Source organism: Colobus angolensis, unplaced genomic scaffold (genome assembly GCF_000951035.1).
Source record: "Colobus angolensis palliatus isolate OR3802 unplaced genomic scaffold, Cang.pa_1.0 Scaffold6, whole genome shotgun sequence".
NCBI classification, from domain to species: Eukaryota; Metazoa; Chordata; class Mammalia; order Primates; family Cercopithecidae; genus Colobus; species Colobus angolensis.
In genome coordinates, this window is record NW_012119598.1 from 26,858,703 (window position 1) to 26,880,718 (window position 22,016).

Here is a 22,016-nt window from a genome sequence, read left to right on the forward strand (position 1 = left end):
TGAACCCGGGAGGCGGAGCTTGCAGTGAGCCGAGATCGTGCCACTGCACTCCAGCCTGGGTGACAAAGTGAGACTCCATCTCAAAACAAAAAAAACAAAAACAAATAAAAACACTCAGATAACATTTTTAATAAAAATAACAAATAGACTGCCCAAGCATATAGACAATATGACCCCAATTCTGTTTTTTACTGTATATTGTAGAAACATGATAGAAATGAAACACATAGAAACAGTAAGTAATTATCTCAGGAGAGGAATTTCTGGAGATTATAAATTTTTTCTTTTTGTATTTCATTAATTTTGTGCAGTGAACATGATTTCAGAAAAAAAATCATGAATATAGAAAAATAGTATTAAAATGTTAGGCCTAGTGTAGTCTTGAATAATCTTGAGAAGTGGGAAAAGCACATGGCCCTATGGAGGCTTCTTATCTTTTTTTTTTTAATTCTACTTTTCCTGCCTTTCTAGTTTGTCAATTTTATCAGTAAAGAAGAGCTTTCCCTTTCTGTACCCAGTTTTTAAAACTATCATTGTAAATTATTTGTTTTTTAAAATTAACTGTCTTATATCCCATTATATTCTACATATTTTAAGAAATTCTAAGTTAATGTCTTTACTTTTCCCCTGAACCACAGGATCTTAACACACTATAACTCTTACCCACCAACTCATGTGCCATTATTGTCCAGAATATTAGTTGTATCTTGTTTTCTTTAATCCCACAAATTTTATGCAGTCAAGATTTGTTTCAATTTGCCCATGTGTCACCACATGTCATATTGCTACCATTGTCTTTGTTCACCACTCCTTTTTGTATATCTCAGATTTCCTTCTTCCTGTTCCTTATTTTTCCTAGAGTATATCCTTTTATTAAGAGTCTGCTGGTAATAAACTCTGCTCTGTTTGTCTGGAAATGTCTTTATTTTGTTTTTATTCTTTAAAGATAGGCTTGCTGAATATTCACATAAAAATCTTTGGCTCTCCAATGACTCAGCTGTAGTAAAACTACACAATAATTTAGATGGAAATTGTTGGAGAATGGCAATTAAAAAGCATGCAAAAAATTTTAAAAATTATTTGAAATTCTCATAATTTTCGCATATTCATACGATAAAAGATATAAATCACATTTAACTCATTGATTGTGTAAATTGGACTAAATTCAGACATAAATGGCAGGGTCTGAAAGGAGTGACATTTCTGAATTGTTATCACTAAATATCAGCATCAGTGTTGACATAGCATCAGTATCAACATCTCCTACTATCCCTGCAGAGTCTGAGCTCAGGACACTGATTGTGGTTAATAATTAAGGTTCCTGCAGTTGGTAACACAGAACACAGGCAATCCATTTAGGATCTAAGAAAAATCTGTCAATGAAAAAAAAAAAACAACTTAGTGTAACCTTTTATTTTGTACAAGAGTTAGGGAGCTTGCCAACTGATGTGAGCCTTGTCCATGGAATAATCAGAGGTGGTGAGAGTAACAGAATTTATTAAAGAAAGTAGTTCAGTGCTTTCCTCAAAGAGTTTCAGCTGTTCTGTCTTCCAGTTCAGTAACTGCATCTTCAGTTGGATGAATGCTGGCCTCACACTAATGAGAGGAGTAGCTTATAACTGGGAATTATCAGTTATTTTATTCCCTCCATCAGAGACAAGCCCACACAGGCAAGATTTCTTAGGGGACTTTTCTGCAGTGTAATTTTTTAAAGTTCATCTTTCATTAAGGTTTTAGTTTTGAAGCTTTAGTTTAAAGCGGGCACCTCGATCTGACTTTCCACCTGTGTGGGTCCCATGATTTATTCCCTGTCTACTACATGTGCAGTTTTCTCATAAAACTGCAGACTTTGTTGCCAGGGACCAGCAGATATACTTGGGACAGGCTTTGGTTTCAGTCCTACATTACCACTCTAAGTTTGTGCTTTCCTATTATGTTGGGTCTCTAAGAAGCCCTTTCACTTTCTTGTGATCTATGCAATGTAATTAAAAGTTATTTTCATAGGATGTTGCATTTTTAGGTATTTAGTATTGAGGAGGTTTCTTAGTTTGTCATATTGCCCCAAATTGAACTTCATCCCTTTGTATCTTTCCATTCTAAACTTTGCAAAAGAACCCTTTTGATTAAAGCCCACTCTGGGCTTTCATTGAAACCACTGTGGCCCTCCTTAAGTGGCTCCAGGTGAATGCAGTGATCCATTTCTGGTGGATTCCACACAAAATTGCTGTCACCAAAGAAAGCCTGAAGTTTCCTATCAAAAGTGGAATTTCCATTCAGTTAAGTACTGTTTTCAGATGCTGAACTGTAGTAGATACCACATAATTATTCCAACTTATCTGAGGATAAATGAATTAATGACTTTTGTGTATTTCAGATTTGGCGCAAATATGATGCTGACAGCAGTGGCTTTATATCAGCTGCTGAGCTCCGCGTAAGTGTCACTGGGTGAAGGGGTGGGTTTGTTTATCATTGGGAATTTGATACGTATGTATCATGAGTTTGATTTCTGTGGGCCCAAGAAAGATGTATTTGAATATGTTACTCAAAAATACATACATATGTACATATATGTATATATATTCATTTTAAAAGGTTTAGAAAGTGCAAGTCACATTGCTGTCTCTGGAAAAGATGCATAATTGAGCATTTATGATAACTTTTTCATGCTGGAGCTATTCCCTGGGCCCCATGAGCTCCCTATAAACAGTGACAGCCCTCAATTCTTGGACTTATTGCTTGCTAAAAGCATTTTATTTCCTCCTGGAAACAAACAACCCACAATTCTTGAAATAAGGCCTTTTAAGACCTTTGCAGTTTATTTGCTCACTATATGACGTATGACTCTTCTCTTGGCGCCACAGAACTTCCTCCGAGACCTCTTTCTTCACCACAGAAAGGCCATTTCTGAGGCTAAACTGGAAGAATACACTGGCACCATGGTAAGTAATGAGTAATTACTCACTACTCCATGAGTAATTACCTCCATGAGGACAGCTCCCCCACTCCCTCCCCAGACCCCAGAAACTGTCTGCTAGAGAGTTCGTCCTTGAGAAATTGAAGGCTAAATGAATGCAAGAGGAAACCTCAACTCTGACAAACACTGGCTAAAACTGAACTGTTGTAGCCTCTCTCTTGTGACCAGGTTGCATCTATTTGAGAGAGAAAGCTGTTCACCAGTCTGTGGGGAAACCTGAAAAGTTCAGTCAATATTAGGTTTCTAAGCACCAGGCCAATAACCTCAATGTTAATGGAAGTCACATGGAAACAAGTAAACATGGACTTAGACCATCAGTACCAAACAGATGGAAGCTGCCTCTCACCACAGTGGATGATTCTCCTCATTTAGCATGTTGATTTAGTGCAGTTGGAGAGTCAGATAGATGGAGGATGCATGTCCTACCTCTGCCACTTACTAGCTATGATGTAAGAAAACTGTCAAGCCTCTCAACTTTATTTACTTCTCCTATAAAATGGGGATGAATAGTGCCTAATTCCTGTGAGGGCAAATGTGTTGATGCATTTGAAGGACTTGCATACTGTCCAGAATATAATGAGTTAGCTCTTATTGCAGTAGTTGTCATTATTTCACATTCCCCTCATGTCATCCTTGTTCCAAGTGACCTTGAGACTATTTTTGTGTCAAGCTCCATGGAAAGTGGTGAAGTAGGAAGCTGCCTTTGGTAAACTCATCCTCATGTTCTGTTTCAACACCTGACTTGATGCATTTCTCCCAGTACTCATCAATGATTTGTATTAAATTGTATCTGGCTCCTCTGTCTTTTCTCCTCCCCTATCCTTTTCTATCCCTAGGCGTGTGGTTCATTCCTATAAAAATCTTCAGGTTTCTTAATTAGTAAGCAAGGAAATTTGCTGATAAAGCCTTAATTACTTGTAGGATTGTCATATTTATTATATAAAGAGTTATTGAGTAGATTCACCTCATTGAACCTTATGGTGAAGTCAGGGATACATATTACTGAGAAGAGTTTGTTAAAATGTGTACCACCAGGTTGACCTATTTAGGCTTTTAATTGGTATTTCCAAATACTATAATATCTCTAACAACTTCTCTACAGTGTTGGTATTGTTTGTGCAGTTTTATATATCTGATGACTAAGGCTAAGAAAGCATTTTAAGTGACTAAGTCACCATCAGGTTGAGTTCTTAAGCTCATTTTAAAGATCAGATAACTGAGAAAAAATGTTCATTAGCTAAAGACATCTGTTAAGCTGGAAGTTAAGCTCCCCTGGTTTTCAGCCCTGGAACTTTCTCTACTCTCCCTCTGTACTCTGCTCTGAATGTGCCTCCAGTCAAGTGAGTCTATGCTGGGAAGGAGCAAGTGCTCTTGACCCTGGTAACTTGTAATTGGCCTAGACAGGAGAAAGCAAATGCCAAGGAGAGAATCAAATCTCAGGACAGGATCTCAATTAAGGAAATTATTCAGCCTCTTACTATGTTGATTTGTTTTAATAGCATGCAAAATGATGTCTGAAATCCTGAGTAAATATGTGCTCAGCACCAAAGGGTGAAGTGGGAAATCCCCCAGCAGTGGGAAGCAGTTCCCCAGCTACAGGAAAATCTCTAGGTTCCTTTTGACCTAAGCTCCAGTGAAGCCCTCTAATAGAATGAATACTATGAAAAAGGAAATTAGATGGCAACTGCCTGGGGTACAGAACAATAAGGAGGTGTTTTTCTAGTTCAGCATATTTTTAACATTGATTTAACAGAATGTTAACACTGGCTGCTGTTATCTCGATTTTATCGACTTATAAAACATGACCTACTTAATGAATATATTTTCATGTAGAATCTCCAGCATGTTGCCAGTATTTCTTTGACTACCTTTGACTCTGAGGAGCTTGCCCCCACCTCCAATTAACCATACTAAACCACTACTCTTTTACTTCTTAATATAGCTCAGCTTTTTTCTCCTCACTTTTTTCACCTGGTTCTCGCTCATCATTCGCTATTCAGTTAGATATCAACTTGCCCTAAAAAAAATCTTCTGTAGCCTTCCCTCCACGGTGAGCCCAGTACCCCTTTTCTGTGCCTGTGTAGTGCCTTGTGCATATCATCATCTTAGCTTCTTAATAATTTAACTCATTCCACAAATATTCATTACATATCTACTATGCCCCAAGCATTATTCTAGTCAACAGGGATTCAACAGTGAGCAAAATAGACAAAGGAGAGACTGACAACAAATAATAAATGTAATTAATAATTCATTATATTGCATAACAGAGGGAGATGAGTGTTTTGGAAAAAATTAAAAAGTGGAGTTGGGCCGGGAATGGCAGTGCTAGCAGGAGCAGTTGGGGTAGGGGACTGGGAAGAAGGGGTACTTTTCAATAAGGTGGTCAGGGTGGCTCCTCTGAGAAGGTGAGATGTGAGGAGGGACTGAGGGTACAGGAGGCACAGGGCCCCTAGTGCAAAAGCGCGCCTGGGATTTTTAAGACCAAGGGGAGACCAGCATGGCTAGAGCAGAGCAAGAAAGGATGAGACTAAACAGCAGCCAGACCATCATGGGATTTTTAGCCCATTGTGAGGACTTGGGGTTTTAGTTAGATGGAAAATGGCTAGAGGGCTATGATGCAGAGGATGTCAAGATTTGCCCCCTTGATTGAGAAGTCGTCAATGGGCAAGTATGGAATCAGGAAGATCTGCTGAGAGGCCATTGTTGCCATCCAGGTGATGGAGGATGGCAACTTGGACTCAGTTGGAGTGGCAGAAGAGGTAAGAACTAAATATATTTTGAAGATAAATTTGAGAAGATTTCCTGATGAATCACGTGGGAGTCAAGGATGACACTGATGTTATCTGCTTATGGGTCTTGTGCCCCACTAGCCTGTGACTCCTCAAGGGTGAGGACAGCATCTAACCTTCTTGTCCCAGCCCTCACATGGGACCTGACAAGTAGTAGGCTACTTAATGCAAATTAAACTGAACTTTCAGTTGTTACCTAATAGCCAGCTATGATGAAACCATGACAAAATAAGGAACATTTGTCTTTGGGAACCTCCTATCTCCCCTGTCAATGTTTCTTATGACCCTGTGCCCCTATTATGGCTCTTGCTCCCTCTTGGGTTGGAGGGAGCATATTGCATATTGCTTGGAGGGTTGCATATTGCACATTTCAGTATTTTGCACAGACCCAATCTTCCCCAAGCAGAGCTTTATGCTCTGAAATTCTCCTTTTCTCCTCTCCCTTAAACCAGACCCTCCAGGGCAGAATCAGAAAGGGTGCAGTATGTGGTTGAAGAAAGATGATGCACATCACAAATCAGGCCAGTTGCCCAGAGCTTTTCCCTTTACAGCCGTCAGGCTTAAATTAAAGAAGCTTCAGGCTGGCATCACCTTACAATGGGATGTCCTGAGCTCAAGAAAATTTGGCAGTATGCAACATTTTTAGCTTAGATTTGTAAGTATAGAGTCCTGGGAAGTAGCTGAGGGAAATCAGAGTGATCTTACCCAATGTTTAAGTATCTAGGTTGAGAACTGTCCATTGGCCAAGACAGTCCTATTATTCTATGTCTGTTTCATTGCCAACACCTCATAGCTCTTCTGCTCATGTGTGCTGCAGTTAAGTACTCATTTTGGTTCTAAATTGTCCCATGGAGACAGGTCCATAATCAAACAAACTCCAAATGGCCCCTGTGTTAGGCCATTGTTGTGTTGCTATAAAGAAACACCTGTGACTGGGTAATTTATAAAAGAAGGTTTCATTGGCTCATGGTTCTGCAGGCTGTACAAGCATCATGCTGGCATCTGCTTTGCTTCTGAGGAGGCCTCTGGGAGCTTTTACTTATGGTAGACAATGAAGCAGGAGCAAGTACATCACATGGCAAAAGCAGGAACAAGAGAGAGAGAGCCGAGGAGGGTGCCACACACTTTTAAACAACCAGATGCTGGGAGAAAGCATTCACTATAGCAAGGACAGCACCAAAGGGATGGTGCTAAACCATTCATCAGAAATCTGCCCCCATGATTCATCACGTCCAACACTGGGGGTTACATTTCAACGTGAGATTTACAGGAGACAACATCCAAGCTATGTCAGCTTCTCATTGACTTTTTATGCACTGAGATGACAGCCAAGTGTGGAGGAAGCTGATGGAAGAGTTTCCACCCAAAGATTTGAGTTTGATTAGAAGACAAAATGAGTTTAATGAAATTTTGACCAATCGATTTCATTTTTCTTCCCTAAGTCATAGAGGTGACTTATACTTTCCAACAAACAGATTTTGGAACTTGATAGTTGATTTTCTAAACGACTTTTTACATTTCCCTAGAAACTTTTGGGTGTACTAACTTTTAGGAACTTAGCTTTTTAAAAAACGACTTCTACATCCTGAGCTCTGATATACCAAGCATGAAATCACGTTATTGCTGCTTTAATGGATTTTTATTGAGCAATGGACATAATCATGGCAATACTGTATTAAAGATTTTGTTCTGAGGTTTAGTATCAAATGCTTTACTTAAGAGATGTAACTTATTAAATGAATTCAAATTGATCTGAATAAGGATTGGCACATTTAAAAACTGGCTGAAGCATGACTAATGAGTGAGTTAAGACAGAATGACCAATCAGAAGAGAGAAGCTGAGGTCTGCACATCTTGTCTTATCCTGATTCCTAATTAATGTTCTGGACAAGGAAGGAGATAGCCTATTATTAAAATCAAATTATGATACTGAATTTAGAGGTGCTGCCAATGCCAGGCAGGAGGAAAGATTTAGCTGTCTGGATAGGATATTTTTAGATAATATTTACTTTCGTTAAATGTAAGCTAATATTTCTGGCTGATGTTAAATCACATACTAAATTAGAGCAGGAAACTTGAACTTTTATAAAAGAATACATTTAAATCTGAGACTATGGTGAGGTGGTAAATTAAAGAAAAATAAAAAGAAAGAGAAATAAGTTTTCCTGTATTAGGCTGACTTGTCCCAGAGGCAGCAACAAGCACAGCCCAGATCCAGGAAAAGTCTTGATAATACTACTTAATGTGCTCTGGAGACTCTCCCAGCACTCCCTCAACATAGGGAGAAGAAAAACAAATTTTCCTTTATTTTATGGAATGAGTTTATAGATTGCTGTTCTCTATAACTAGTGACTTCAGGTATTCTGTTTTATCTAGGAAGTACAACAAAGGTCATAAGAAGCCTGAGTAGGCCTGAACTACAGCTGCCTGGGTACCATAGTGAAGGTTAAGAGATGAACCCGTGCCCAGGCAAACCTAGATAATGGACAACTGGGTTGCTTGGCAATGGTTATGTGCAATCCTAAGTTTGTCCTGCCTCCGTATCCCTGCTTTCACGCCACTGTAAGCTTGCTTCAAGCTAGTCCACCTCCTTTTGTAAAGTGTATGTAAAAGTCAAGTGCTGTCTTTATTCCGATCCCAGTCTTTTGCATGTGAGTCAGCTGGGCCTGAGTGCACTCAATATTCTTCTGTTTCAACCCGAGGTCACTCTCATCCTCCTAAATCCCGCAACAATGGCAGACAAAGAGAATGATATGAGTTTAAGCTTGTCCCCATCCATGATCCTGGTCTTGGCTCTCATATTTCATGCCTGGATTAAAGCAGCTCATATCTGCTTCCTTCTCTGGGTCTAGGTATTCATCACTGTGATCCAGGCCAATCTGACACTCGTCTGGGCTCAGTCCCCAGATCTCTTCTCTTCTATGTCCACTCTCACTCTCGGTAATCTCAACCAGTCTTATGGTTTTGAATACAAGCTAAAGGCTGACCACCCTTGATTTATATGGCTGACTCAGACCACTTCTCTAAACTTCTTGGATACACTTAAATGTGTATCTCTACTTGAACTGCATGCCTAATATACATTTTCAACATGTCTCAAATTGAAATTCTGACCTTTCCCCAAAGACCTGCTCCACTACTGGTCTTCCTCAAGCTTTCAAGTTGCTTAAGGCATGACACTTGAAACCATCTTTGATGCCTCTTTCTCTATCACTCCACATCTAACTGGCAAATCTTATTGAATACATTTAAATTACATTCTAAATCTGATCATTTCTCACCCTGTTCCAAGCCATGATTATTTCTCAACCAAATTGTAAGATGCTTCCCAGCAAATCCCCCTATTTCCACTCCTGTCTCTTACCATCTCTATGTAACACAGCAGCCAGAGTGATCCTGTTATACTGTGAGTCAGATTATGTCATTTTTCAGATCAAAAACCTCCAAAGGTTCTGTCTCTGAGAAAAAGCCAAAGTTCCTACACCACCTGCTCACACACCAAGTCATCACCTTTCCCACCTTATCTCCTTTTATCTCCTCCCCAGTCCTAGTCTTGCCACACTATTGCCTGTCATACTTTTGGTTACTCTGACATGCATGTATGTGCTGCCACAGGTGCTTTGCACTTGCCATATCCCTGCCAATATATTTTTAACCCTGGTATGCATTTGATTTACTTTCATCTCTTTCAGGTCTTTATGAAAAAGCCACCTTTTAATTGAGGCTTTCCATTTCCATTCTATTTAAAATTGTACCCCCCAACTTGCTATTCTATATGCTACTTAATTTTTCCTCCAGAGCATTTAACATAGGTAACATGTATATTTCATGTTAAATATGTAAAGCAGTCAGTATTTTACTTATCTGTCTTATTTTCCTTCCCCCTTCCATCTCTTCTTTCCAAATCAGCTCCATGAGAGCATGAATCTTTGTTTGTTCAGTAAATAGAACAGTGTCTGACACATAGTAGGCACTCCATAAATATTTGTTAAATGAATGAACTCATGAATAAATGAATGAATGATGTCAGTCACCTGTGCATGGATCTGCAAAAGTTTAAATTCCTACTTATGGCTTTCAAGCTCTTGAATCATCTGGCCCCATTCTCTCTCCCACTCTAACTTCTCTCCTCTACTCCCAGAACAACCCTCGTCCTCCCTGGTGACTCTCTATGGCTAACCTATTGCTATCATGTGAATTTCTATCTTGGTGTCTTTGTTCTTACATTTGCTAGTCTATAATGTCTTCCTCTGTTCTCTCTGCCTCATTTCCAAATCCTATCCTTCCTTCAGAACTTACCTGAATGCTTATCTCCTTCCTCAGTCTCCTCCAGTATCCTGTCATGTTGCTCTGTCTCTTTTTCTATCATAAAGAGATAATGCTGAATCTTATTCGTTAACGTATATTTCAGATTTTTCTTTTTCACTCTTCAATTACAATTGTATACTCCTAAAATCATGTACCATCTTAATAATTGTTTGGGATGTCCCATAGTGTGTAGAATGTTATTAGACACAGTAATTACCTGACAAATAATTCTCAATTGATAGTATGGGAGGGGGTTCTAAATCTTTTTTGGAATAGCATATGGCAATCATTTCTAGGCAGGAATGAGGATCTCCTTTAAAGTTTTTTTAAAAAAGAACTGCTGGCCGGGCGCAGTGGCTCGCGCCTGTAATCCCAGCACTTTGGGAGGCTGAGGTGGGCAGATCACAAGGTCAGGAGATCGAGACCATCCTGGCTAACTCGGAGAAACCCTGTCTCTCCTAAAAATACAAAAAATTAGCCAGGCGTGGTGGCGGGTGTCTGTAGTCCCAGCTACTCGGGAGGCTGAAGCAGGAGAATGGCGTGAACCTGGGAGGTGGAGCTTGCAGTGAGCCGAGATTGCACCACTGTACTCCAGCCTGGGCGACAGAGCGAGATTCCGTCTCAAAAAAAAACAAAAAAAAGAAAAAAAAGAACTGCTAAAGAATGATTTTTCCAATAATTTATTAAATTAAAAAAATGAAGCTGCAAAATAGTATATTGCATATGGTCCTATTCTTCAAAAAACTAGATAGATGTGATATATGTGTGTGTACATATATACACATATACTTGTATGCTTAAAAAGTTTCTGGAAGGATACATAAGACTCTGTGAATGGTAGTTACCACTAAAACAGGCAAGGGAGGGACTCACACTCTTGACTCTGCTGAATTATTTGCATGTTTTTCACCATGGGCAGGCATTATACTAAAATTCTTCATTAAGAATTGTTTTAAAAAGTCACAGACTTCCTCTCCCACCACATGACAGTAGTTGTACTTTGAATCTACTGTTTAAGAAAATATCTATTGACAGGAAGTTACCCAGTAATGATTTTAAGTGATTTTGCATTTTACAATTATTACTGCACTTACAAAAGTTTGAAAAACTAAAAGATTATTCAATCTAAGGAGAATTCTGAGTAACTCCAAAGTCCCTGAGGAGTCTCTTGCCAGAGAATGGGAACTACCACACTTAGAATTTTAAGGCATTTGTTAATAAGACATTGTGTTCCATTTCTAGGAGCCTTGATAGCACCTTTCAGGTAGCTAATTCTCAAAAATGTGTGGATGGAGTATGAGTGCAAGTCTTGGAAAAGCAGTGGTAGAGGTAAGAAGAGTAATGAAGGGCTCTTCTCCACCTTTCAGCAATTGCCCTTCAGAACGGAAGGCATGCCCCCTACCGCTGCCATCGTCAACTGCCACAGCCCTCCTGGAGTGAATTAGGATAAAGAGGGAGGAAAAAATAAGGCCTATATTTATTTTCTTTTTTAAAAAATTCAATAAATAATTATTGACTGCCTATTATGTACTAGATAAGTGCCAAGTACTTGGGGGCATATCACAAAACAAAACAAAGATCCCTGCCCTCATGGGGGTTTGCAGTCTAGCATTTATTACCAATTTATCTGCATCCCCTCTGTGATCCTGTGCAAGTCACCACACCTCTCTGTGCTTCTGACCTCAGCTGCCCAGTGGGGAAATAAGCAGGACTGGCTCAGATATGGGTATGCCTGGTGTTCTGTAGATGTCAACAGGACACCCTCCCTCAACCCACAACCCAGGCAGTAGGTAGGGTTGGAAGTAAATTGGAAAAGGGCAGAGGGATATGAACCAGGTCATCTGGGGTGCTGTGGCGGCGGTGGGCAGGGCCCAGGCTGGCTACATGCACTGTTGCTGTTATTGCATTTCAGTGGTTGCCTTGCTCGCTAGGTCCTTGGCCTTTTCCACAGCTGTCAGTGCTGTCTCCTTTGCCTTCCCTTCGGCTTCCTTTGCTGTCCTAGCAGGTGTTTTGGAAGGTGCATCATCTGGCAGCTTGGCCAAGATATATTGAAAACTCTTCACAGTTACAATCATGTTGTTTTTGAAAAGAGCATGACCAAGTTCCTGGACAGCTCTGGAGATACTAGATAAGCTAGAGACACCCAGGCTTCCCTGAGGATTTCGGACTAGTGCACTTCTCAGAGTTCACACAGTAAATACATCGTCCCTCCACCACCATCAGCTTGGCATGGTTGATGCTACAGGTGAGGGTGGTCACTTCTGATTCTGTGGGTGCCCAGTAGAGTCCTCCAGGATGGACACTGGGTGAGCATCACTGGCAAGAAATAGCCACTCAGTCTAGCAGGACATCCCATTGGTCTTGGTCAGGAGTCACTGCGAGAGGAGCTTCTGGGCAGGGGTCACGTCCTCATATTCTGTGTTTTTGGTCAGAGCATGTTTGCTATAGGGATTTGAGTACCAATGTCACAAGGCAGTGAACATTTGGTTTCAGAAATTCTGGAGCCTGTTCTGGCCTGGGAATACTTCATCATCATTCCAGCCAGGGTAAATGAGCACCCGTGCAGCTTCAGGGCACGGAGCCCAGTGGGAAGGGGTGTGTGTGCAGGGCATTGAAGGGGAGCTGGGTTGTGGGCTGAGGGCTGGCAGGGGCGCTTGCTCATGGAGCTCAGGCTGTGACCAACCTGCCACTACTGCCTGGAGCAGTTGTCAGGCACTAGGCTTATATCTCTTGGTTTTATAGTCAAAGGTAGAGAAAATAGATAGAAATGAACTATATAAGCGTGAGTCCAGTGAAGTGAAAATTGGCAGTCTTAGAGTTGACTCAACTATCATGAAGTTTCTATTTCTTTAGAGGAAATTCAGACCACTGAGTTGGAGGGAAATCCACATAGAGTCTTTTCTCTAAAAAGAGGCAATTAGAAAAGGTAAATACCACATCTCTGGCATAGTCTATGGCACCAGATTTTTTTTTTTTTTTTTTTTGAGATGGAGTGTCCCTCTGTCTCCCAGGCTGGAGTAGTGCAGTGACGTGATCTCAGCTCACTGCAAGCTCACCTCCCGGGTTCACACCATTCTCCTGCCTCAGCCTCCCCAGCAGCTGGGACTATAGGCGCCCGCTGGCTAATTTTTTTGTATTTGTAGTAGAGACGGGGTTTCACCATGTTAGCCAGGATGGTTTCGATCTCCTGACCCTGTGATTCGCCCTCCTCGGCCTCCCAAAGTGCTGGGATTACGGGCGTGAGCCACTGCGCCCGGCCTGCACCAGATGTTTTACTTCATAACCAAACATGAAGCAAACCAAATTCAGGATGAGATACCCAGACTTTACAGAGCTAAGAGCCTGGTTTTATGGAAAGAGCTCTGGTGACAGATATGCTTAGATTAAAATCTTGCTTCTTTAACAACTTACTTCAATCTTTCTAAATATCAATTTCCTTATTTGTTACATGCAGATTTTTTTTTGACCTTATAAGGATGTTGTGATAATTAAATGTAATAACATATAAAGTATTGAGCCCTCATAAATGGTCTTTATTATAGTTTAAAAATTAAGAAGCCATTATGTCTCAAACAAATACACGAAGCATTCAAAATTCACTAAAGGTTATGCTTGCAAAGAAGCATAATGTCTTAATGTCACACAGGATTTGATTTCTAGTCTGCTGCCACACGCATGCTTCAAGCTTCCCTCATCATTAATATTTGAACTTAGAGCTACAGAGGCCCCAGGAAAGTAGATGAGCAGATACAGTGGAATATGTGTGCCATTCATTTCCACTGGTATACACTCAGAGATGGAAAAATTAGGCAAATGATTTTTTTCCTGATTCTTATTCTTATTTGAGCCATAGCCAATTTTCTGATAGGTAGAAGCACAATTTAGCACACTGATGTTAAGTTCATCCCAAGCCAATTTCGAGCACGGGATTGTTTTCTCTTGGAGTAAGTTTGCACAGCAATGGAGTTAGGCCCACGTCTTCCAAGGTGAGCTGTTACTTGCTTAAAGCTCAAGCTGACCTAGCTTTCTATTAAGATAGAACCTCTCATCATGAAGATGTCACAGAAAATAACTCATGGCTCATCTTCTAGCAAAGTGTATCCCCATCAGACTTTTTACTGGATACTGTATAGTGTTTATGTTTAAGGGACATAATTGGACATGTAATATGTCCAAATGTATAAAAATATAACCTGTGTTTTAATTCTGTAATACACATTTTTGGTGCCAAAATAGGGATAATGGATTTTCAAATTCATTTTAAATATTAAAAATAAACTGTATTTGCAGAGAGAGGAAGGATGGGGGACTAATGTATCTTTTAAAGCAAAAATCTGTTGTATATATTTTCAGATTATCTTGCTCCCTCTTTTTCCCTGTGCAGCCTCCTCATATGGACATGTTTAGAGATATCCTGTAGCATTAAAATGTTGTAAAGTCACAAAATTCACTCACATTTCAACTCAGATGTGCAAAGAAATCTATCTCTTCTATTTTGCCCAAACCAATCTTGTCTAATTTGTGGTTAGTGCAGAAATTTTTAACTTTTAGTCCTATCTTGTTTAAAGTTTAGTCTGATTTAATAATGTAAACAACTTCTTTGGACAATGCTAAGTGTCTCTATGAAAGGAAAGGCTCAGCGTCAACACCTTTTGCCTTCATGGAAACATGAGGTTTCTCCTATACCCTATGACAGTACCCTATGATATGAGCCCTCCAAGCCCTCCTTGGTGGTTGATATGCTAAATGAGGGCTATAAAATAATTTCAGAAAACCTTGACTCAAATCAAGAACCCACATTTCAAGCTTGTAATCTTTATAAAAGATTTTTATTTGTTTTGCCTGTCAGAGACTGGTAGTCGTTGCTGCTTTCCTCCAAATAAGTAGTTTTCCTCACATGGTAGGATTTTATTATTCTATCCCTTTGAAGGTGGGTGTGGCCAGGGATCTGCTTTGGAGAATACAATTTTAATAAGTAAATTACTTACTATTCTTTCTTTCTGCAATGACAATCAGGAATGTGGCCAGATGGTCACTACTTTGTCATTCCATGTCACCAGAGTATAGACAACATGAAGTAGACCTGCCAGTTAGGCTTGATTTTCATATAACATGAGTGAAAAATAAACCTGTGTTGTGTTAAACCACTGAGATTTAGGAGGTTTGGTTACTATGACTCATCCTAACAGAGAGGCTGAAATGCAATTCCTTCTGTGATCAATACTAATTTTCCCCAGGTAAGTGGGCTCCTCAGCCAATTTAGGCAAATATGTAATCAGAAGAGCAAAATAGAAAAGTGCTTTAATAACTTTCAGAATTAATTCCTGTTACAAGTACAACCATTTTCCCTTATGCATTTCAGATGAAGATTTTTGACAGAAATAAAGATGGTCGGTTGGATCTAAATGACTTAGCAAGGTGAGTTACACGGAAATGATATCATACATTCAGAAATACCTTCCTAGGGGTCTGATGACATCATATATTTCCTTTTGAGACTGGAGATCAAGCCTCACCTGGAGTCTAAAAGAATAGGTACATCTTACCAAATAAGCTTAGTGATTCTAAATCTTTTAGGGTAACAGATCCCTTCGTGAAGATAATAAAAGTTCTTCTCTCCAAAATGTACAACGCACAACATTTTCACAAATTTTATGGATGGGTCATGGGAAAACCCTACCCTTAAAGGCAAGACATTTATAGTCTCACCTTGTGACTTCATGACAAAAATGTCCCAAATCCCATTCACTGGCTCTGGAAACATCGAGCAGTTATTTCAGGACACAGGACTACTGAGCCAGACTCCAGATGCACTGTGTGGTCTTGAAGTGTTGGTGTATCCTCAGGGAGTCACCAAGTGCCTGAAGGCTAGAAGTGGAGGAGGACAGGATAAAAGCAGAAGTGGCTCAGTGTCTATGAAAATGTTGTCTGACAGTCTGGTGTTGTGACATGTGATTGGTGTGTCAGTATGTTTTGTCAAGTCCAGCTGATCCCAAACAGCATGGAGTTGTCTACAAAAAAGAGAAAGACATTCCGAGCAAATAGTCAGAGTTGAAATTGGATCTGGAATACACAGATACACCCGTTATAGGGGAGCAGCTATATGTAATACCAGGTACTTCAGGGCAGCGCTCGATGGTAATTGTAAATGGCGCAGCAGTTACAGGCTGCAGTGCAGCAGCAGGTATAGCTGGGAGGGAGGAATTCCAAGGACTGAGGCAAGTTTTTAACGATGAGGAGGTAACTCGACAAAGTTACAAGAAGATGTTGGTTTCATCTCTTAGTGGACATTAACCTCAGTCCAGAATCACCAAATCCAGCTATTTCCTTTCTTAGCAGCTACCTCAACCAGGTTTTGGTATCTGTGAAAGGGGACTCACCAGGAAGAATATCTCCTCAGTAACAGCCAGGATGTTGACCTCAGTAGACTAAATGGCCTTCTATCTGTGCCTCATAGGAATTGTGAGGCAGCCTGTGTGTCCTCCTTGGCTACTTTTTTTAGGACCTTCGTTCTAATTTTGGCCACATTGATATAGAAGAGCCACTGAGGGACCAGCCAAAGAGGGACAAAAGTGTTTCTCCATCAGGCATGGTACAGAAGGTATCTTGCCTCTGCTCCCTGGATCCCATCTGGTTCTCTTGGTCAATAGAGGCAGGGTTCCTCTCAAGTAGAGGTCAGAGAGCTATGTGAGAGAGCCAATCCCAAAGCAACCAAAGGATTCATTCAATAGATGACAATCTAGATGAAAACAAAAGCTTGCAATCTCATGGTTCACTTCACCAAAAGCATCTATTCATCCGTGTGCTGATTCAGTTGTGCATGCCTCAGAGTAGTGAGAGCTGAGGAGCCCTGTGTGCCCTGAGAGGCTGGGGTTAATAAAGGGCTCAGAGCGACTACTGTCTGCCCTCTTAGTCCATATCCAATATGACCTACCTATGTATACAATGCTAAAATAACTAACATCATGCACAGACTGTAAATTATACAGGAGAAATAAAAGGAAAGCAGTTAATTATACAATAACGCACATTTTAGTGTTGAAGTGCTTGCATACAATCATAGTGAAGATATAATGAAGTGGTCACATGCTTTCACCTGTGTAGAATTATCATAAATGGGGCAGCTGAGATGCTAACTGATACAACTGTGGCACTTTGGTAACTCAGGTGCTGTTGATATGATTTTATGAAATAATAAATAAGTATTGACAGCGTTCCAAATGAGACAAAATACATTCATCTCTCAACACAATTCATATACCATGCGGAAAATTTATGTAAGTAGTAAATTTTGCAAACCTTGAGTTTTTCTGCAAATAAGAATTCAGTTCCAAGCACAAATAATTAAAAGCAGGATTTTTACAGACACGATTGCCCTCCTGGACATTTGAAATTCAAGTGAGACATGTGACAATTCTTCACTCTGTGGAAATTTCCATGTAATGCCAGAAACCTAATATCCCTGGCCCTATGCACAAAATGCTAGTTGTGCCCCCTCTATCACTGTGATAACTAATAGGGCCTTCTGCATATGTCTAAACACTCTGTAAAGGCGGGTTTGCTATGGTCCTGCTGGTAGGGCAGGGACTATGCCTTAACCCCTTGAATAACTTCTCACTTGGTGGAGTGTTGTGCAATGAGGGGGATTCAATGAGTAGTTGTGAATTGATGGAGTTACAGTAGCACTGAACAAAGATGCAAGGCAGCAAAATCGGTTAGTACAGTCTCCCCTAAGTATCCTCTGGGGATTGGTTCCAGAACCTCCGCAGATACCAGATACCCAAATCCTCGGATGCTCAAGTCCCACAGTTGGCCCTGAAGAACCCACAGATATGGGGTGCCAAGTGTATTTCAAAACCAGTTTGATATGGAATTTGAAAATGAGAACTGTGGTAAGCAGAATAAAGATGTCCACATCTTAGGCTGAGTGCGGTGGCTCACACTTGTAAAACCAGCACTGTGGGAGGCCAAGGCAGGTGCATCACTTGAGGTCAGAGTTTGGGACCAGCCTGGCCAACATAGTGAAAGCCTGTCTCTACTAAAAATACAAACAAACAAACAAACAAACAAACAAACAAACAAAATTAGCCGGGCGTGGTGGTGCATGCCTGTAGTCCCAGCTCTTCAGGAGGCTCAGGCAGGAGAATCGCTTGAACTCAGGAAGAAGAGGTTGCAGTGAGCCAAGATTGCATCCCAGTACTCTAGCTAGGTGACTAAGCGAGATTTCATCTCAAAAAAAAAAAAAAAAGATGCCCACGTCCTAATACCCAAACTGGTGACTATTTCATGTTACAAGGCAAGAATGAATTAAAGTTGCAGATATAATTAAGTTTGCTAATCAACAGACTTTAAAATAGAGATTATTCTGGATTATCCACATTGGACCCAATGTAATAACAAAGATCCTTTAAATATGGAAGAGGGAGTCAGAAGGTCAGAGTCACAGAGAGATTTGAAAATGCTAGTTGCTGGCTTTAAAGTGGAAGAAGAGGCTAAAGAATGTAGGCAGTCTCTAGAACCCGAAAAAAGGCAAGGGAAGGGATTCTCCCTGAGCCTCCAGAAGGAATGTGGCCATGTTGACAGCTTGAATTTTGCCCAGTGAGATCAATTTCAGACTTCAGCTTCAAGTGCTGTAAATGATTATGGTCATTTGAAGCCACTATGTTTGTGGCAGTGTGTCACAGCAGCACTAGGAAACTAATACAACAACAAAGAGGCCTTAAAACATTTGCAGATAGGAATTTTCTCTCTCTGCTTTCAGCTCTGAAATGCAGTTCAATTCCTCTACATAAAAGCACCTGCCAAGTATATGTGTTGTGACTGGCAACATGATTTAGGCTGCCTGGTGCCAGCAAATAGTCAGAACAATATTCCTTGCAGACTTCCAGGATATTCTATCTTCTAATTGGCTCAAATTAATTCCCTCTATTCTGAGCATTTGGAGGAAGAAAGATTTTCCACATAGTTGTATTACATTTTTTCTACTTTTTCTATATATCCTTACGACTATCAATACAACATGAATCTAATGTTGAATCTACTGAAACTGACTGTATCCTATTAAAGTATAATTATAATTATACAGAAAAGACAGACATATTTGCTTTCTAAAACAAAAACAAGATTATTTTAAAATTGAGATATAATTTAAGTACCATAAAATTTACCCTTTTAAAGTATACAATTTGGTAGATTTTAATACATTCATAAGGTTGTCCAGTCATCACCAGTATCTAGTGTTAGAACATTTCATTATGCCAGAAGGATATCCAGTACCCATTAGCAGTCACTCCCCTCTTCCTCCTCCCACAAGACCCTGGCAACCACAAATCTACTTTCTATTTCTATCGACTTACCTATTCTGGACATTTCATATAAATGGAATCATACAATATGTGCCTTTCCTATCTGGCTATTTCACTTGGAGTAACGTTTTCAAGGTTCATCCATGTTGTAACTTTATCCCTTTTTATGGCTGAGTAATAGTCCTGTGTATGTACATATCAGATTTTGTCCATTCATCAGTTGATGTTCATTTGAGTTATTTTCACTTTTTAGAGATTATGAATAATGTTTCTACATGTTTTGGGTTAAATATGTGTTTGTGATTCTCTTGGTTATATATTAAGGAGCAGAATTTTTGGTTCATATAGTAATTTTACATTTAATTTTCTGAGGAACTGCCGAAGTGTTTTCTAAAGTGGCTGCACCATTTTACATTCCCACCAACAATGTATCAGGATTTTAATTTCTCCATATTCTAATCAGTACTAGTTATTGTTTGCATCTTTTTTAATCATAAAAAAGATACATCAAAAAGAAGATACTACTTCACATCTAGTGGGTGTGAAGTAGTATCCCATTGTGATTTGCATTTTGAATATTTTTTATGTATTATTGGCCATTTGTATGTCTTCTTTGGAGAAATGTCTCTTCAGATCCTTTGCCCAATTAAAAAATTGGGTGATTTGTCCTTTTGTTATTGAACTGTAAGAGTTCTATGTATATTCTGTTTACTAGACACTTCTCAGATGTATAATCAGCAAAAACTTTTTCCCATTTTGAGAGTTGTGTTTTCATTTTCTTGATGATGTCCTTTGAAGCACAAATGTTTTTAATTCTCATGAAGTCCAATTTGTCTAACTTTTTTGGTTGTTTGTGTTTTAGATATCATATCTAGGAAGCCATTGCCAAAATCCAAGCTCATGAAGATTTACCCCTTTGTTTCCTTCTAAGAGTTATATAAATTATAAAGTTTCTGTTTTATGTAAATCCATTTCATGTTAATTGTTTAATACGGTGTAAGGTGGGGGCACAATTTCATTATTTTGCATGTAGATATCTACTTGTCCCAACACCATTTCTTGAATATTTTTCCTTACTGAATGGTCTTGGCACCCTTTCTGAAAATCAATTGACCGTATGTATGGGTTTATTTCTGTACTCTCAATTCTTTTCCATTTATCTACATATCTGTCATTATGCCAATATCACACTATCTTGATTCTGTAGATTTGTAGGCAAATTTTGAAATAAAAAATGTGAGTCCTCAAACTTTGTTCCTCTTTTTCAAGATTGTTTTGGCTATCCTGGTTCATTTGCATAATCACATTAATTTTAGGACCAGATTGTCAATTTCTGCAAAAAAGCCAATTCAGATTTTCATGAGGATTGTTTTGAACTTGCAGATCAATTTGGGGAGCATTGTCTCCTTAAAAATATTAAGTCTCCCAATGTATGAACGTGGGATGTTTTTTCATTTACTTAGGTCTTTAATTTGTTTCAACAATGTTTTGTGGTTTTCAGTCTACAAATTGAACCTCTTTTATTAAATTTATTAAATATTTTATTCTTTTTGATGGTATCATAAAAGGATTAGTATTCCAAATTCCACTTTTGCAATGGCCATTGTTAATGTATAGAAATGTCATTAAATTTTTTATATTAATCTTGCATTCTGCTAGCGTGCTGGATTTGTTTATTAGCTCTAGTAGTTTTTTGTTGGATTCCTTAGGACTTTATATATACAAGATTGTATCATCTATAAAGAGATAGTTTTACTTCTTTCCATTCTGCCAATCTGTGCTTTTAATGGAGTATTTAATACGTGTATATTTAACGTGATTACTGAGAAGGTAGGATTTATATTTGCTATTTGTTTTCTCTTTGTCTTAAGTTTTAAAAATTCCTCTATCCTTCCATTACTGCTTCCTGCACGTTAAACAGACATTTTCAAATGTATTATTTTAATTCCCTTATTTTTCTTTTGCTATTTTTTGAGTTATTTTCTTAGCAGTTGTCTGCTAGATTACAATTAACATTTTAATTTAGATCAAATCTAATTGTGGATTAATAACAACTTAATTTCAATATTATGCCCCAAATTTTACTTCTATATAGTTTAAATGCCTTTCTCCTCCTTTCTGTTGTTAAAATTATATCTTTATATATCGTGTGCTCAGCAACATAGATTTTTAGTTATTGTTTTATGAAATTGTCATTTAAATCAGATAGCAAAAAAGTTACACACAAAAAAATACATTTATGCCGTATTTTATATTGGGTTATATATTTACCGCTCCTGGTGCTCTTTATTTTTTCATGTGGATTTAAGTTATTGTCTAGTGTCCTTTAATTTCAGCCTGAAGGGCTCCCTTTAGTATTTCTTATAGGTCATGTTTCTGGTGTATTAATGATTTTTGTTGTTGTTTATTAGGTGACTTTTCTGAATTAATTCTATGAAGTCTATATTCTTTGTCAGGTGTGTCCACTGAAGTCTCTGCTAGGTTAGTTCAATGGTCAATTCATAACTGGACAGAGATTTTCTAAAATGTCTTGGACCAGTAAGTCTCCCACTCTCTTGCTAACGGGTTCTGTGTATTTATTAGGGCAAGTTAAATGCTACAGTCATTGTTCTAACCAAGATTCAGCTCTTTTGGGGG

At 39.0% G+C, this 22,016-nt stretch overlaps 1 protein-coding gene across 1 annotated transcript in view; it reads left to right on the forward strand.

Moving 5' to 3' along the window:
* Positions 1–22,016, forward strand: part of SCGN (secretagogin, EF-hand calcium binding protein) — a 50,543-nt gene that overhangs the window by 14,906 nt on the left and 13,621 nt on the right. The window contains exons 5-7 of the mRNA XM_011962813.1: positions 2,375–2,431; positions 2,862–2,939; positions 15,437–15,492. Of these exons, the coding sequence (XP_011818203.1) occupies positions 2,375–2,431; positions 2,862–2,939; positions 15,437–15,492 (191 nt within the window). The remainder of the gene's footprint in view (positions 1–2,374; positions 2,432–2,861; positions 2,940–15,436; positions 15,493–22,016) is intronic.